Source organism: Chiloscyllium plagiosum, chromosome 10 (assembly GCF_004010195.1).
Source record: "Chiloscyllium plagiosum isolate BGI_BamShark_2017 chromosome 10, ASM401019v2, whole genome shotgun sequence".
Lineage (NCBI taxonomy): Eukaryota > Metazoa > Chordata > Chondrichthyes > Orectolobiformes > Hemiscylliidae > Chiloscyllium > Chiloscyllium plagiosum.
In genome coordinates, this window is record NC_057719.1 from 33,640,687 (window position 1) to 33,659,536 (window position 18,850).

General features: G+C 41.4%; 1 protein-coding gene across 6 annotated transcripts in view; it reads right to left on the reverse strand.

Annotated features, from left to right (window-relative positions):
• The window catches only part of mdga2a (MAM domain containing glycosylphosphatidylinositol anchor 2a), a 932,327-nt gene extending 914,350 nt beyond the window's left edge, over positions 1-17,977 (reverse strand). For all 6 annotated transcript variants that reach the window (XM_043697342.1, XM_043697346.1, XM_043697340.1 and 3 more), the window contains exon 1: positions 17,181-17,977. In XM_043697342.1, coding sequence (XP_043553277.1) covers positions 17,181-17,253 — 73 coding nt within the window. In that variant the 5' untranslated portion in view covers positions 17,254-17,977. The remainder of the gene's footprint in view (positions 1-17,180) is intronic.
• Positions 17,978-18,850: the final 873 nt, after the last annotated feature.

Consider the following 18,850-nt stretch of genomic DNA (forward strand, 5'->3'; position numbering starts at 1 on the left):
CCACAATATCCCATGCACCTCATCCATTCTCGCGCTCACATCTACATCATTCTCCAAAGCTACTAGCCTTTCCTGCCCTCTACAATTCCTACTCACTTACTGAGCACACCTGACTACCACTTCTGCTCTGACATGACCAATAACTGCTCTTGCATCCACTTCCATGATATTCTATCTCTTGCCTTGCTTAAAGTAGGAAAAACTGGCTCCCTGTCTTGATGTCTCCACAGCACACAGACTGGGTGGACCTGGAAGATGAGGTTTCCTCTTACGAAAGAACCGAGAACTAGGTGTCATTTTAAATGAAGAGATTGCCCATTTATATCAGAGATAAGAGAAATTGAGTGTCTTTGGAACATTCTTTCTCAAGTAGCACTGAAAGCAGAATCTTTTTAAGTATTTTTAAGACAGAAGTGTTTATATTTATGGTAAGGAGGACAAGGTGAGGTGTATATTGATTATCAGGATTAGGCAAGAAGATAGAGTAATTAAATCAACGACGATCATATTGAACAGGATTGACGGACTGAGTGGCCTATTCTTCCTACTAATTTGTGTTTTCATGTCATGATTTGGACAATATTTGAATATTGTTGTTAACTGTACACTTGATGACCACAAATGGAAATAATAATGGTGTTTACCAATATCTTGTGGGTTGTCATTAACTAGAAGCACAAGTGGGCTCTCCACACAAATGTCATGCATATTACTGCTGCATGACCTTGTGAGCAGCTCAACTAAACATCTCTATACAAGGTTATTTGTTAAGTGGCCAACTGTAAATATCTATTCTCTCCATAATTGCTGCATGTACCTACAGTGCACTCTAGCTGCAAGATACACTTAGTCAATTTGTCACAGCTTCTTTAATATCAACTTCCAAACCTGTTCTGAGGAAGGGTCCCTCTACCTGAAACATTAACTCTGATTTCTCTCCACAGATGCTGCCAGACCTGCTGAACTTTTCCAGCAATTTCTGATTTTGATTCCAAACCTGTGACCTCAGTAACTAGAAGGACAGGGGTGGGAGAGGTGTGGGAACATCATCACCTTCAGAATGACCATCATCATTCTGACAAAGGCACCAGATCCTGCCATTCTGCTCCAAGGCTTCTACCCAGCTCAGCATGCTGGAGGAATGGCCAGCAGTGCAGGATGAAGATCAATAACCTTTTTCACTCCAAATAAATAATTTACCCCACCCAGTCTAGGTACGGGCACAATAATTTCATGTCCTTTCCATATTTCCAGCGTGATGGAAGCCAACAATGATTACACCTTGAACACTGAGTCTAAAGCTCAGCCGCTCCATTTTGGTGAACCCCCAAACATAAGCATTCCCTTCCTGGTTGACCAAATAATAACCATAGCAAAGACAAAGAACTATTAGTCAATTCAGATTTTGGAATTCTAGCTCATTCAATTCAAAGGCAATCATAAGCCACAATTATCCACACCATTCCATCCTTCATTTTCTTCAGTTGAAAACCATTGACTTCAGAATCTGCAAATCAAATGACTGAGAAATCCACAGAAGTAGAATAAGACCATAAGACAAATGCAAAAGTAGGCCATTTGACCCCCTAACCCTACTTCAACATTCAATACAATCTTGGCAGATCTGATCATGTTTAAATTCATTTTCTTGCCTTTTCCTCATAATGCTTGATTCTCTTACAGATGAAAAATCTGTCTATCTCAGCCTTGAATATACATAATAGCTCAACTTCAATGGCCCTCTGCAGTTGTGAATTCCACAGTCTAGCCAACCTGAGAGAAAAATTCCTTCTCATTCCTGTCTAAATCATGTGGCCCCTTATTATGCGAATAAGCCCTCTGTTCCTTGACTGCTCTCTGTTTCTAGACTCTCTCAATACGGAAAACAACATCTTTGCATCTACCCTGTCAACCTCTCCCCCCTCAATATAATCTTGTACGCATTTAAGTAGGGAAAGGAATTGGGAATGTAGTTGTGGTAGGGGACAGCAAAATCAGAGGGATAGATACTGTACTCTACAGTTGTAAGTGGGAATCCCAAAGCTGTGTTGACTACCTGTGCCAGTGTTAAGGGCATTTCTTCAGGGCTAAAGAGCAACTTGGAGAAAGAGGAGGAATCCATTAGCCATCATCTATGTTGGTACCATTCACATTGGTAGGATTAGAAAAGAGGTTTGTTAAAAGACTTTATACAGTTGCAGGGACTAGGAGAAAGTGAGGGCTGCAGATTCTGGAAGGTCAGAGTCGAAAAGTGTGATGTTGGAAAAGGGGGGCTGAGATATAAATAGTAGGGTGGGGGTGGAGCTGGGTGAAGGTAGCTGGGAAGGCAATAGAAGGTGCACATAGGGGATGATTCTGATAGGTTGGTGGGGAGGATGGAGCGAATAGATAGAAAGGAAGATGGACAGGTAGGACAGGTCAAGAGGGTGATGCCACATCGGAGGGTTGGATCTGGGATGAGGTGGGGCAAAGGGAGATTTGGAAACTAGTGAAGTTAACGTTGATGCTGTGTGGTGGAAGGGTCCCAAGGCAGAAGATGAGGTGAAAGAAGAGGAAGAATGACCTATAAATCCTGACTGTCTTCTGTGTTAAGCAATTGTCAATTGTCAAAAATTACCTCTAAAATCTAAAACATTCTCTAAAATTGTCAGATCAGTTTTGTCATCACCCGAAACACAAAGTGTATATAGAATCTTACTTGGAACAAATAAAACCTGAGTCTATTAAAGATTTCAGAGCAACAGCAAAAGTAGATTTGAAGCCCACGATCACTCAAACTGTTAAAAGACCTTGATTCTAAAGGAACCAGTTACCAGCGATTTCTCATCAGCAAAAATCACAAGTAGCCATAATGCAATAAAAACAGAAAGCACTGTAAAACCCAGCAGGTCTGACAACATCAGTGCCAAAAAAAGTAGACTTTACATTTCAAGTCCAATATTTTTGCAACTTTGTATTCAAAATGTAAACTCTGTCTGTGCCCACAGATGCTGCTAGACATGTTGAGTTTCTCCAGAACTTTCTCTTTTTATTTCAGATCTCCAGAATCCTCAGACTTTATTTTAGCCCTGATGTCACATTGACAACATGAATGAAATGTCCATAATTTCTATTATGTCTGGCAACTGAATTGTGTTTTGGAAAGTTTCAAATCCTTCTAGTAAGAGCAACAAGGACATGAGCAGATAGGATAGATGGCTGTATGATTGACAGAACAAAATTAATAGCTATGGTTATTACCAGATTTAAAATCATGCAATAACAAGTTCGCTGCAGTTCCCTTAAGTCTGTTAACCATAGAATCATAGAATTTTATAGAAGAAAACCATTCAACCCATTGTTTCTGTACTGACTCCTAATGGACCTACCCAACTAGTCGCATTCTCCATCCTTATTTCCATAGCCCTCTAAATTCATCACTTTCAAATATATATTGAGCTCTCTTTTGAAACCTTCTATGGAATCCTAAGTATACTCTGTCTCCATCTTCACTGTAGAGGAAATGGACACACTACCAAATAGTAAAATAGTAATGAATTAAGGAGAGGTACAGTGCGTTTCACATATGTTAAAAATGAAAATATAAATGGGATTTAAGATAAATGTATCTCAAGTGATTGATGATTTTCATCCCAGAGTATTAAAGGAAATAAATGCAATAATTAATAATGCAGTAATTATACGCTCCTTGTTGACACTCATGCCGGCCTCTGGTCTGGGACTCGCCTCCCTGCGACAGCCTCTGGTCTGGCAGTTGCCTCCTTCAGTCCCCTTGAAGTAAGTTTAAGTTAAAAGTTTTTAAAAAAACACTTTCGAAAAGAGGAAAGAAAAAAACAAGACAAAAGAACAGGTGAAGCAGAGCAGCTCTGGCTGAAGTGTCCTTATTTGCAACCATCTTGACCATTAAACAAACCTTATCTGTCCTTCAAGAACATTTTTGTTTCCTCCACCACTTTGTGATGACCATATCACAGGCTAATGCCCATGGATCAGCCAAAAAGGATCTATTTGAATGCTGAATTCATTTGAAATGACCCTGTTCAATTTGGGTTTTGAGTATCCAGGTCCCATACGCCATGTCGCTATGGAATCTTCATTAGATTAGATTAGATTACTTACAGTGTGGAAACAGGCCCTTCGGCCCAACAAGTCCACACCGCCCCGCCGAAGCGCAACCCACCCATACCCCTACATTTTTCCCTTGCCTAACACTACGGGCAATTTAGCATGGCCAATTCACCTGAATTCATGATGTAGAGAAAATCCAACACATAAGAATCTAAATCTAAACTCCACAGATGGGTGGTTAGGATTATATTAAAAGTTAAAGTACAAAAATCCAAAACCAGGCATGTAACTATCATGAACCCATTCTCTTCCAATTTTATCAGAGCCGATGACCTTGCATCTGCAGTGTTTCATTTTTGTGTAAGTGTTTGCTGATATTATCTAAATGGATGTCCAGAAGATATTTGATAAGACTGGATGCAAAAGGCTATTAGTAAAAATGATTAAAATCACAAAATTAGATGTGACATCATGATACACATTGGCAAACCAAAAATAAGGACAAGTGAGGCAAAGAATAGAGATCAAGGATTCATTTTTAGATCAACACAACGTGGCAAGTGATGTTTCCTAGGTACATGCAGTTTGACTTCATATTTTCATCCTATATATCATTGTTATGGATGAAGGAATAGAGAGTGGTAGATCCCTGTTTTCGGTTGACTTTTCATTAGTTTGATTGAAGAAGCTATGTTGATATGACCTAGAATTTAAAATGAATATAGAGAGAGTATAAAACAATGACAGATGGAATTCAATGGAGGATGTGAGGTCAGTGACTTGCATGCTACGAAAGACAAAAATCAGCATATTCACCGAATGGCAGTGTAGTCACTTTGGAGGAGCAATGGGATTTAAGTGTCCATGCACCCAAAATTGTATACAAGTGAAAAAATTTATTGAAGATGGAATGTTGGCTTTTGGGAATTAGAATATAACACAGAGGAACAAATGCTTCAGTTGGATAAAGCTTTATCAGATTATATCTTGTTACAACTGAGACAAGAGAAATGTGATGGTAATCATGCCCCAATGCATCATGAATCACAACAATCATGTAAGTATTTTCAATCCATTAATTACTAAAAAGGTGATTTTGGTCCTGCTATGGAAACAAAACAAAACCTTTCACTAGGATTCTTTAAGCCACTCAAAAATAATCTGTTTTTTTTAATAAACCAATTCTCATTGGCAAAAAGCAAGTGGCAAAATTGGTTAACAACTAAATTATAATCTAGAATTAGCACTATATTCCTTTTTCATCCCAGCACAAATTCACTCACACAATACAAAATACAAACTCTACAGGGATGATATTTGCAAATGGGGAAAGAAAACACAATTGCCTTTATTGGCTAATGGTCAAAAAAAAAGATAGAATTTGATGAATTCTCATAGTTCATCAGGTTTCATGTTACGGGCATTGAATTCTTCACAACCACAGAGTGTGTAATGGAAGATCATATAGGTAAACATTGGGCTTGTATGAAAATTAGGCTAATTCTGGTTAGTGGTCATAGTTTAGCTTCTCAGGATTTAAAAACTAATCAAAATACCAAGGTGTTGAAACTTTACCAGGTTTCCAAATATTCCAACCAAGACAGAGACTTGCATCTTTGAAAGTTTTCTTCATTCTGACTACCCATGTTTTTAAAACAGAACCCAGCACCCAATCTACAGAAATACTCCCAGAAGACAGGAGGATAGCAAATGTTGTCCCCTCGTTCAAGGAGTTGAGAAAATCCTGGTAATTATAGACCAGTAAGCCTTAGTTCGGTTGTGGGTAAAGTGTTGGAAAGGATTATAAGAAGTAGGATTTATAATCATCTTGAAAGAAATGATTTGATTAGGGATAGTCAACACGGTTTTGTGAAGGATAGGTTGTGCCTCACAAACCTTATTGATTTCATTGAGAAGGGGAGCAAACAGGTGGATGAGGGTAAAGTGGTTGATGTGGTGTATATGATTTGATAACGTTCCCCATGGTAGGCTCTTGCAGAAAATACAGAGGCATGGGATTGAGGAAGATTTAATGGTTTGGATCAAAAATTGGCTAGCTGAAAGAAGGCAGAGGGTGGTGGTTGATGGAAAATGTTTATCCTGGAGTTCAGTTACTATGGGGTACCACAAGGATCTGTTTTGGGGCCATTGCTGTTTGTCATTTTTATAAGTGACCTGGATAAGGGCATAGAAGGATGGGTTAGTTAATTTGCAGATGATACTAAGGTTGGTGGAGTTATGGACAGTGCTGAAGGATGTTGCAGGTTACAGAAGGACATAGCTAAGCTGCAGAACTGGGCTGAGAGGTGGCAAATGGAGTTTAATGTGGAAAAGTGTGAGGTGATTCACTTTGGATGGATTAACAGGAATACACAGTACTGGGCTAATGATAAGATTCTTGGTAGTGTGAATGAACAGAGAGATCTTGGTGTCCATGTACGTAGATCTCTGAAAGTTGCCACCCAGGTTGATATGGTTGTTAAGAAGGCACACAGTGTGTTAGGTTTTGTTGGAAGACGGATTTAGTTTCAGAACCAGGAAGTCGTGTTGCAGCTGTACAAAATTCTGGCGCGGCCGCACTTAGAGTATTGCATACAGTTCTGGTTACTGCATTATAGGAAGGATGTGGAAGCATTGGAATGGGTGCAGAGGAGATTTACTAGGATGTTGCCTAGTATGGTGGGAAGGTCTTATGAGGAAAGCCTGAGGGACTCGAGGCTTTTTTGTTAGAGTGAGAAGGTTGAGAGGTGACTTAATAGAGACATACAAGATGATCAGAGGATTAGATAGGGTGGACAGTAAAAGACTCTTTTCCTTGATTGGAGATGGCTGTCACGAGGGGACACGGCTTTAAACTGAGGGGTGATAGACATAGGACAGATGTCAGAGGTAGGTTCTTTACTCAAGAGAGTAGTAAGGGTGTGGAATGCCCTGCCTGCAACAGTCGTAGACTCACCAACTCTAAGGGCATTGAAATAGTCATGGAATAAACATATGGATGATAATGGAATAGTGTGAGCTTCAGATTGGTTACACAGGTCAGTGCAACATCAAAGGCTGAAGGGCCTGTACTGCGCTGTAATATTCTATGTGTGTGTGTGTGTTTCCAGTAATCTGTAACAATGCATTCAGGTTTGTCCACTAAACTTCAGTAAAGATATGTTGGCCTTGTAAATGATGTAGCGTAATAATACTAGAACTTAAAAGAATCAACAAACAAGGCCAGATTGCATATATTTGGCTTCGAATTCTCTCAGATTAGAAGGTTGAGATGTGATCTATAATAGATTTGCTTAAAATAATAAATAGTAATGCAGAGTGAACAAAGAATAACTGTTAGTAGAGGATCAAGAGAATAAAATCTTAAGCTAGTGCTGATCAGAATGAAGCTGGAAAGCATGCTTTGCCCTGTACGAAGTAATGGAAATCTGGAAGTCTCCTTGCTCCCAAGAGGCTGTGAGTGCACAGACAAATGGAATTTTCAAGATTTAGATTCTTGTTGGGTAAGAACATCATGGGCATGGAAGAAAGATAAGGGGATGATTTGGATTTTAATTCTCACCAAGCAATTGACAGTGAGTAAAGTAGTGCAACCATTCTGCTGACCACAGAGTAATACATAACAAACCTTACTGAAATAAAAACCAAAGTACAGTGGATGCTGAAATAAAAACAGAAAGTTCCTTTTAAACTTTACAGTAATTGTGAAGACAGAAATAGAGTTAATATTTTGAATCCAATATGACTCAAAATATTAATTCTGCTTCTCTCTCTTCAGACGCTGCCAGACCGCCTGAATTTCTTCAGTGTTTTCAGTTGCTATTTAAAACCCTATTGATGAGTGGTTCCACCAATCAGAACATCAAATTTATTTCTCTGCCAACCCATGCAGGTTATGCTACTCTTCTTTGTGTATCCTACCACATTCAAGATAAATGGAATAAATACTTCATCAAACATTTACGCAAAAGGTGAACATGAGATTATGGTGATACATAATAGTAGCTTTCAACCACAGCTTGGATGATGCATTCAAAACCTGAATAGTATGTGTTTAACTGCCAAAACTCTGTATCAATTAGAAATTCAATTTGGAACTCATTCGTTGAGTATGCGATCCACATTGATGCCAGAATAACTACAAGAGTGTGTTTACAGTGTCTGCACTCCAATTATTGATCAATGTGTTTGCATACCACTACCTCAATAACAATTGCAGGTAAGACAACATAAAATACAGTCAGTGTGAAAACAAGAATTGAATGCAAAATAGATGCAGTGGCAGCTTGGTTACAAAGTTGGCCAAGGGTCAAAAAAATCAGTGTGTAGTAATGAACAGTTGCTTCTCACTTTGGAAGGAACTATACTGTGGTTTTTCCCAGCAACTGTAGTAAGCTCATTGTTCTTTTTTTATTTATATAGATGACCAGGAATTGGGTGTTAAAGGTATAATTTTTAGATATTTAAGATGATGACTTGGAAATGTAATAAACATTTGAAAAGACATAGACAGATGAAATAGGCAAATGGATGTGAAATTACATTTAATGCAGATAATATTTTGGTAGGAAAAGCAAGAACAAGCACTATGAATGAATTAATACAATTTTTGACATGCTGCAAGAAAAGCGAAAGCTGAAAGTGTAAGTAGACAAATCCTCAAATGTGTTGGGATCAGATGAGAAGTGTGTTACAAAACAGATGGGATCCTTGGCTTTATTAACAAAGTCACAAAGTACATAAGTAGGTAAGTTATATTAAACCTTTATAAAACACCAGTCAGGATTCAATTGGAGTATTGTGTTCAATCCTGTGCACTACTCTTTAGGAAGGATGTTAAGGCTGTATTCCTGATGAAGGGCTTTTGCCCGAAACGTCGATTTTACTACTCCTTGGTTGCTGCCTGAACTGCTGCGCTTTTCCAGAACCATTAATCCAGAATCTGGTTTCCAGCATCTGCAGTCATTGTTTTTATCTAGAATGTTAAGGGAGATTGACATAAATGGTACCAGGGATGAAAGATTTCAGGAACATGGAGAGACTGGAGACATGAGTGTTGTGTTTATATGAGCTGAGAAAATTGAAAGGAGACTTGATAAAGAGGTGCAAAATCATTCAAGATTCTGATGAGTAAATCCAAAGAAACTGCTTCCAGTAGTAAAGGGACAGGAACAACAGGGAGGTATAAATTAAAGGTGACTGGCAAAGTAAACAGAGGTGGTATGGGGAAACTTCTGCTATTACAAATTGGAATATTGTGAAATGGAATACATTGTTTGAAAAGGTGAAAGGAACTAGATTCACAAACATTCAAAAGGGAATTATAATGGACAAAATATTTAAAAAATAGAATTAAACAGCTATATCTACCAAACATGATATACCAACACAGATATGATGGGGTGAAAAGCCTTCTCCTATATCATTTTGTCATTCTGGGCAGTGGTACATTTACTTATTTAATGTATAAATATTATAAATCAGTTAAAGGGGAAAAACATTAATTCATTCCTCTTTTTAATTTTTCTTAATCTCTCTACATAAATTACAAGTTTTCACATTCTTTTCTTATGATTTCTTTTGCCTCTTACCCCTGTTTAATGCTGCTGTAATAAAACATTACAAATTCATGGTACCCTATTCCTTATTAATATGCCTGAAAAGTGTATATTTTCAATGGCTCTGGCTCAGTGAAGTGTTCTTACTTCAATCAGTTAGTTGGAAGTTCAAGTAGACTTAACTACATAAACCTGGACTTTTAGGACACAGCGAACCACCTTCCATTTCTCCCTTCCTCCCCATTCCAACCATGAGGGAATGCTATGCTGACTTCCCTGCTGATATTTATTGTTCAGCAGGATGATGGACATTTATCTAAGGGTGAAACTTCCAATTCCACTTGGGATGAAGACCCTTCTTAGACAGCTGCCAGTCAATCTAATGAGCTGGCAGGTTTACAGTCCCAGCAGCACCAGGTTGCAGCAGTCAAGGAGATAATGGAGACCAGAATTTGTGCAAGTACAGGGTATCGGTGTAGCCTAGTTTCAGGTCACAGCAACAGGATAAGGGGCTAGTGTCTAGGTTTGAGAGAATGGGGAAGGACTAAACGGGGTTATCTCAAATGGGCACAGGGATTCCAAAAGAAAGTTAGCCCCCACTTCATTGCCTGACCCCTGCTCACTCAGTAGGGTCTACCCAGGCCACAGATAAATTAGTGGTGGAGGTGGAATAAAGCACTGAAGTGGCTATTATTTGGTCACCTAAGGGCCTCAACTGGCCCAAAGGTGGGTGAGCCACATGACAACTCTATTACCCGCTTATACAATGGAAGGAAAGATGGATGGGTGGTATGTGGCACGCTGTCTGTATTCTGTACCATTGGAGCCTCCCTCCTTCCAGCCTATAAGCAAGGTCTGTAAGATTTCAGCCATAATCTAAGTAAACACTTCACTACAATACTGATGAAGTGTTGTATTACCATAGATGCATTAAAATCAAGGTCCACCCTCACTTTCACTTCCTATGGACTTGATCCATCGAAACAGCAACAATCAGTAAATGAGATTATGTAGTCATTAAAATGTTGATACGTGAAAAATCTTTGGCTGTATTTTGCTAAGCTGCAACAGAAAGATATCAAATAATTTCCCTTGCAATTAATGTACGGGGCATATGATTTGCATAAAGCTACTTAAATGGAAGTTCTTCTGTTCATTTATAACTTGAAATCCAGTTGTAGAAATGGAGTTGGAATGATTAGTTTCAATATAGAACTCTCATGAGTACAATCACAGTGAGTGAGATGATGTCTTTCTACACAGAAATTTTCACGACCTTCTATAGATAGTGGCATTTACAAGGGATTATATTGGAGCTTCAATGGCATCAATAGCTTCAATATAATGAAGGAACAATAAATTGTTCAATTAATTGAATTTCCCATTTATGATACTGAATAACATTTGGATAAATTAAATCCACAACTAACCTCTGCAAAACAGACTCACTCAAATTATTGCATATATTCGTCTGGATTTTGTGATAGTATTGATGACAGTAATGATGGTGTTCATCATCATTACATCACTGAAATTGACAATAATTTCTGGAGTCTGCAAAAGTGCAGTTAAATATGGCAATCCAAAACTGTCAGTGATTCTATGCTTTTCCATAGGGTTGAAGTCCCCACAGTTATGTTCAGTTAAATATCACTGAGCTAATCAGTAAAAACCCTTCTAAAAGTTATACCATGTTAAATGAGGTGGGTTTTTAATGGCATATTCAGTTTATAACTACTGCTGCACAATTTTTCTGACCTTGAAAAGTAATCTAGTGTCTGTGCCTCTGGACAATTCAGGATGGACAACAGGTGGTGACCCAGCCAGCAATGCACATATACCATAAATGAGAAGAAAAACTTTTTTATTGTGACAGATAATACAGAGAAAATCAAGGGCAAGCTAGATGGGCCTTGAATCATAGAGTTATAGAGATGTACAGCACAGAAACAGATCTCTCGGTCCAACTCATCCATGCTGACCAGATATCTTTAATTAATGTAGTCCCATTTGCCAGCATTTGGCCCAAATCCATTTAAAACCTTCTCACTTGTACTCATTCAGATACCTTTTAAACATTGTAATTGTACCAGCCTCCACCTCTTCCTCTGGCAGCTCATTCTATACACGCACTACCCTCTGTGTGAACAAGTTGCCCTAAGGTCTCTTTTAAATTTTTCCCCTTTCACCTTAAACCTATGTGCTTTAATTTTGTACTCCCTATTCTGGGGGAAAGACCTTGGCTATTCACCTTAGCCATGCCCCTCGTGATTTTATAAACCTTTATAAGGTCATCCCTCAGCATCCAATGTTCCACTGAAAACAGCTCCAGCCTATTCAGTTTTTCCCTACAGTTCAAAAACATGTACCCTGGCACATCCATGTAAATATTTTCAGAACCCTTTCAAGTTTCATGACATCTTTCCCATATCAGAGAGACCAGAACTGAACACGGTATTCCAAAAGTGGCCTAACTAATGCCTTGTACAGCCGCAACATGATCTCCCAACTCCTGTACTCTTTGCACTGACAAATAAAGGCAAGCATACCAAACCCCTTCTTCACTATCCTATCTATCTGTGACTCCACTTTTAAGGACCTCAGGTCTCTTTGTTCGGCAACATTCCCCAGGACCTTACCATTAAGTATATATAAGTCTTGCCCTGATTTGCCTTTCCAAAATGTAGCACCTCTCATTTATCTAAATTATACTCCACTTGCCACTCCTCAGTGCATTGTCCCATCTGATCAAGATCCTGTTGTATTCTGAGGTAAATCTTTTCACTGTCCTCTACACCACCAATTTCGGTGTTATCTACAAAATTACTAACCATACTTCCTATATTCACATCCAAATTATTTATATAAAAGCCAAAAAATAATGAACCCAGCACCGATTCTTGTGGCATACCACTGGTCACAAACTTCCAGTTCAAAAAGCAACCCACCACTACTGCCCTGGTTCTTCAACCTATGAGCCAGTTCTCGTGGTCTAATTGGCTAGTATTCCCTGTATTCCATGTGATATAACCTTGTTAACCAGTTGACCTTGCGAACCTTGTCGAACACCTTACTGAAGTTCATATAGATCACGTCCACCACTCTGCCTTAAACAATCCTCTTTGTTATTTCTTCAAAAAATTTATGTTAGTGAGATATGATTTCCCATGCACAAAGCCATGCACTATCCCTAATCAGCCCTTGTCTTTCCAAATACATGTAAATCCTATCCCTCAGAATCTCCTCCAATAACTTGCCCACCAACGATGTCAGGCTCCTCAGTTTTCCCTGGCACTTCCTTACCACTTTTTAAAAAAATGGTACCATATTAGCCACCTCCAATCTTCCAGCATCTTACTTGTGGCTAGCAACGATACAAAAATCTCAGCAAGGTGCCCAGCAATCACTTGCCCATCTTCCAACAAAGTTCTAGGTTACAGTTGATCAGATCCCGGAGATTAAAATGCATAAAGGTGCATAAAAGCATTTTAGGACATCCAGCACCTCTTCCTCTGTAATCTGGACACTTTTCAAGATCTTGCTATTTATTTCCCCAAGTTCTCTAGCTTCGGTACCTTTTCCATTGTAAACACTGATGCAAAATACTCATTCAGTATGTCCTTCATCTCCTGTATTTCCTCAAAAAAGCAACCTTGCTGATATTTAAGGAGACCTATTCTCTCCTTTGTTACTCTTTTGTCCTTAGTGTATTTGTACAATCCTTTTGAATTCTCCTTAACCCTACTTGCCAAAGCTATCTCATGTCACCTTTTTGCCCTCCTGATTTCCCCCTTAAGTATAACTACCTTTATACTTTTCTAGGGACTCGCTCGATCCCTGGTGTCTATACCTGACATTTGCTGCTTTTTTGATCAAAACCATAATTTCTCTAGTCATCCAGCATTCCCTACACCTACCAGCCTTACCCTTCACCCTAACAAGAACATATTGTCTCTAGACCTTTGTTATCTCATTTTTGAACGCTTCCCATTTTCCAGCCATCCCTTTACCTCCGAATTACCTGGCCCAACCAACTCCTGGAAGTTCTTGCCTAATACCATCAAAATTGGTCTTCCTCCAATTTAGAACTTTAATTTTGAGATTAGGTCCATCATTTTCCATCAGATTTTAAAACTAAATAGAAAAAAGAACCAAAGAGTATGCGGAAGGAGATAGATAATGAAGTGTAGATGGTTCATGTCGAGCACAAAAGCCTGAATGGATTGCAGTAATTCTATGTCATGGCCAGCAATTCAATGTAATTTATGGCAATCCACAAAAATCTTCAACTCCTCCTATTACAGCATCTAATTGGTTTAGAAAGAAATGTGAGATTTTTTTTGTCATTGCTACTGAACCTTAACTTCAGGTTTGTGCTGAACTTCGTGAAATGCAAACATTTATATTCATCTTTTATTAGTCTGAACTTTTAGCCTTTGTCCTACATATTAAATTTTATGTTAATTCATCACAATCATCTTTCCTGTACAATTAACTATTTTAAATACCTCCACTTCCAGCTGTTAACTAAAAATAGAATGTCAAATATGGGTTACAGCAGTTGGAATGAATGTCTGTCTCTTCCTCTCTTTGTACTTTTTAAAGCAAAATAAAATTCAAAGTTTGGACTCATTCTTTGTATTCCTACTACAAATGCATAAACTGCACTGAAATATTGCAATATTGTAAACAGTCATTGAAAATGAATCAGTTTGGTGGATGAAAGAAGGATGAGCATCTCTAAAAGTTATCCAGAAGCAAAACTATGAGGTTGCCCCTGATTCAATCAGTCCAGTTGCTCGCTTGAATTCGTAACTCATTTTAGTGGAATATACGCTTCCAACTGGACTGACTTTGTCGATCTTGCAGGGGGTTTAGGCAGTGACCAATTTCAGAATCCTGCCACTAAGTATATGCAATTTGTGGGCAGAGTCAATTTCCATAAAAGCAAAGCAAATTTCCAATAGATGAGTTACTTGAGCTGAAACAAAAAAATACAGCCCTGGTTGTATGGCTGATAAATTTAAATTTTGTTTTGGCTTTGTTTTAGAACAGATAAGATTAACAGTAGCCGAATTATCTGTTTTCCAACGCCCACTGACAGTAAATTCTGATCCTGATAATTTTAGTAATGCGGAATTGTCACTTTAACTGACCGCCTTCGTCTTTAATATATTCGATCTACGATCCAAGTAGAGAAGCCGCTGGCCTTAACAAAAACGATTCTCACTTCTGCATCTAGAATAATCCGTACATGTACCAACATCTGAACTGCTCTACATTGAATATTTCTCTCTGTATAAACAAGTTCAGCACTCTGCTCTCTTGTACAAATCACTTGTGCTTACGACTCCCGATCCGGGCATTTTTGGCAGTCAGTCACAAAGCAAGGGGGTCTACGGGAAACCTGCAAGACTTAGACAGCCAATTACTTCGCTATTAATCATTTCACGGATTATTTTTAACATTATAATACGGTGTGTTTAGCTACTTATGTTGCATGGGGTGGGAGTGGGGTGCGGGCACACAACAGAAACTGACATTTACAAGTGTTGCGAATAATTTGATTTCCCTCGAATCCTGCAATAGTGATTGATCACCAGGGGACAGGCCTGTCAGTTTCACTCGTGAAATTAACATAACTACTGACAGCTCGCTGCTGAACTCACGCGTGCCAGCAGTTGGTGACTGGCCAGAACCTGGAAGGTTCGGATGTTAAAATCCACCGTCTCATTGAGCAAATTTACAGCGCCGTCGGTAGGAAGGGCGCCCGACAATTTGTTTTTGACAAGGGATTGAACTCGGAGGAGTGGTGGTGGTGGTGATGAGGAGCGGGGGAGGGGGAGGGGGGGGGGTGGAGGGGGGGGGGTGGGGGTGGTGGTGGAGGGGATGGGGTCCAAGGGACTAATGGGTGAGTCAGCCGAGCCCATTGATCGCTTCACAATGGGACCTCTGCAACCATCCATATCGGAACCAATTCCCCGACATCCATCTGGCTATTCAGCACAGGTTCCGCGCAATTGTTAACATGCCGGCTGCAGAATCGGCTTGGGTGAATATACTCGCATTTCCGCTCGGCGAACCACCTTCCTTTTAACCCCCTGCTTTCGGAATCAAAAACAAAACAAGCCTGTGGTCGACTCACTTGGAGCCTGGCTGATGCCATCGCTGTCGCATCCATTGCCCAGTGTAGGGTTAAACATTATCTAATGTTAAATATTAGACATGCAGGATCTGCAGCAGGAGACAATATGTTGACTGTCAAGGCGACACCTCCATTTCACGGCCTCCGTTTGGAGGGATGGGAAGTGGGAGTGGGGGGGGTAAAGATAATTAAATTCCATGAAACAAATGGCATCGCTTTTTCAAATCTTTCTCATTTCAAAGTTTAAGAATGCAACAACTCTCCTTGAGAATGAATCGCTGAATGTAGCAGTTACCGAGGCCTCTCTGTCTCTCTTTGGCAATGCTTTCCTGCCAGGGAAGAAATTACTTCCCTTCACTATCCTTAGCAAAAAAAATCTATGTCGGTTTTATTTGCACAAAGTCCCTCAATCCAGTTGGCACAAAGTGCGATGGGAGTAAATAATGGGGAGGTTATTGGTGTTTAACAGTGACCCGCTCTCGGTGGGAGGGAGGGAGCTTGAGATTATTGCACTTTTCAAGCAAGCTCGAGATCAGAATGTCTCGTTGCCCCGCACTTTTAGTTTGGTGTCAGTTTCCTTTTTTTTTCCAAAAAAGAATTTTCCACACTTTGGAAACTTGGCGCTTAAACCCCGCGAATCGACCAGAAAAGAGCACCTTGACCAGTAAGCACTCCTCCGTGCCTCCTGTCGGTTTGGGGGCTCAGATTCTCAAGTTTGAAATCCCCCTTGGAGATAATGAGGTGCAAGTGGCTATTACACACACACACAGACACACACACACAGACACACAGACAGACAGACACACACACACAGAGACACACACAGACAGACACACACACAGACAGACACACACAGAGACACACACAGACACACAGAGACACACACACAGACAGACACACACAGACACACACACACACAGACACACACACAGACAGACACACACACAGAGACACACGCTCTATCTGCATGGACACAATTCAGTTTCATATATCCTCAGATACAAGTGTTCCCACTGCACAACCCTGGTCACATCCAGTGTGTCTGAGTGAGACAGTGCACATATTCCACAGCTGCTCTGATCGCCTTGAAAGCGCTTTATCGGAGCTCCACTTTAACGGGCCGGCGATTAAGCGCCGCGGTTTCAGTACTTTGCCATTTGAAGATCCGTGTTTGCATTTACCACAATGAAGTGACTCAGTGCAAACCAACACATCAAACGGAATTCTACCTGCTGGAAGGGAAAACACAGACAGAGCTTTCAGGCCAGTGCTACCGGCTCACTTACTGGCTCAACGCGGCGCTAAATTGCTGCAAGTGTTGAGAAAAACGCCTCCGGCTTACAGTTAAAGGAGGACAATTTGGTACCCATCCCCAGAAAGGGGGAAATCGCTCCCGTTTGCAAACTCACCGTAAACCCCCTGACCCGATACGCTTTCCAGTGCGAGTGTCAGTAGCCACAGCAGCAGACAAGCAAAATCCATCTTCACGTTGCTCTGAACATATCCGTTCTGTCAGCTCGCTCTGGGTACGGGGGTCCTCCGTTAGCGATGCCCCCTCTGCCAGTCCCGCGGGGGTGGGCGAGCGCAGGAAGACGGCCACACCAGCTCCCACTGATCGCCTGCTCTGGGCAGCACGGGCTGGCAGGCGTCGGCGGTTCAAGGCTCCGGGAGCCCGGTCAGAGCTGAGAGCAAAGCCATTGGAAAGCGGTCCGTCCGGGGAAAACGGGGGCTTTTTGCTGCTGCCCAAAGGGGTTGGGGGGGGGGGGGTGGGAGGGAGAAGAGCTGTCCAAGTAACTCACGCCAAGCTCCCTGGAGAACGATTAACAAAAGCCTCTCGGTCACCGCTCAGCCACATCCATCCTTGTGCCAAGATCAGCAGCAGGCAGTAAAAAATCAAACAGCAAACTCCTGTGTCTATCGGATTTCAGCAGCTCCACATCAGGCTGGAACCTGTTTCCGTGGGAGGGGGGGTGGACTCGGCTCCAAGTAGCCGTCTGCCCCTCCTCTCTCGTAGCACAGAGAGAGAGGGCTGGATCCGCACAGCCAAACACACACACACCAAATCACTGAAACAAGAAGTTCTGGACGTGCAGAGAGAGACGCTGCTTCACCGCTCGATCCGGGCTTAAAGGAGGCTGTGAAGATGTCACCGCGCAGGAGAGAGAGGGAGAGAGAGAGAGGAACAATCTTCCACAGCCGGCCCCTTCGCTGGGTGCTGCTGCTGCTGGGAGGGCGGGGGGAGGGCGGAGAGAGAGAGAGGGTCGGGATGGGGGAAGAGTAGATATTTAGCGGAGCTGGAGAATCACGTTGCTCAGTACGTGCCCCCGATGCTGAGCATGGAGCTCGCCCACAGCCGGAGACGTACAGACTGCGTGATTGAAGCTCGTCAGCAGCAGAGGGAGAGCACAGTGGGAGTGAGCGAGGCCCCGCTCCCCTCTCCTTACCCGGCACCACCCCTCACACACACACACCGCGGCGCCCTCAGGCTAACCCCTCGGCCTTTTTCATAACCGCACTGTTTCTCTCTGTCTCTCAGAAAACAGATTCCATTTGGGCACCTTCCTCATTAGCGATTGAGGAACGGTCGCAATTTAACTCGCGGGGGCCAATTGGAAAACTTCAAAGTCCAACTGTGAACGAGGAGTGGAAAGGGAGTGAATCATCGCTGGTGGAGCCGGAGTTTTCTCTGACAGGGCCCGCGGGGTCTAATGGTTTCTGGTTCCACATTCGGACCTGGGACTTTCGGTCCCGCTTTCAATCGCACCTGGGAGAAAACCTCACGAACAACAAGGAAAAAAAAAGCCAAACTTTTTGTTTTCCAAACGTTCAGCTGGGTACCTGGCCCACGTACATGTTCAACCAATCAAACTACCCAGAAGTATTTCCTGTGTCTCTGGGGTAGTACGCTGACTTCCCCATTGGGACCAGACCTGACCGCGAGATGCAGGGGGTGCGGAGAGATTAGTGAAAGGGGACAGCTTCCTCCTACCCCAAACAATCCCAATACAGACAAGCATCCTCATGGGAGGCGGTTGCAATCAACAGGAGCCAGGGATCATAGCCACCCTGCAGGTATCCT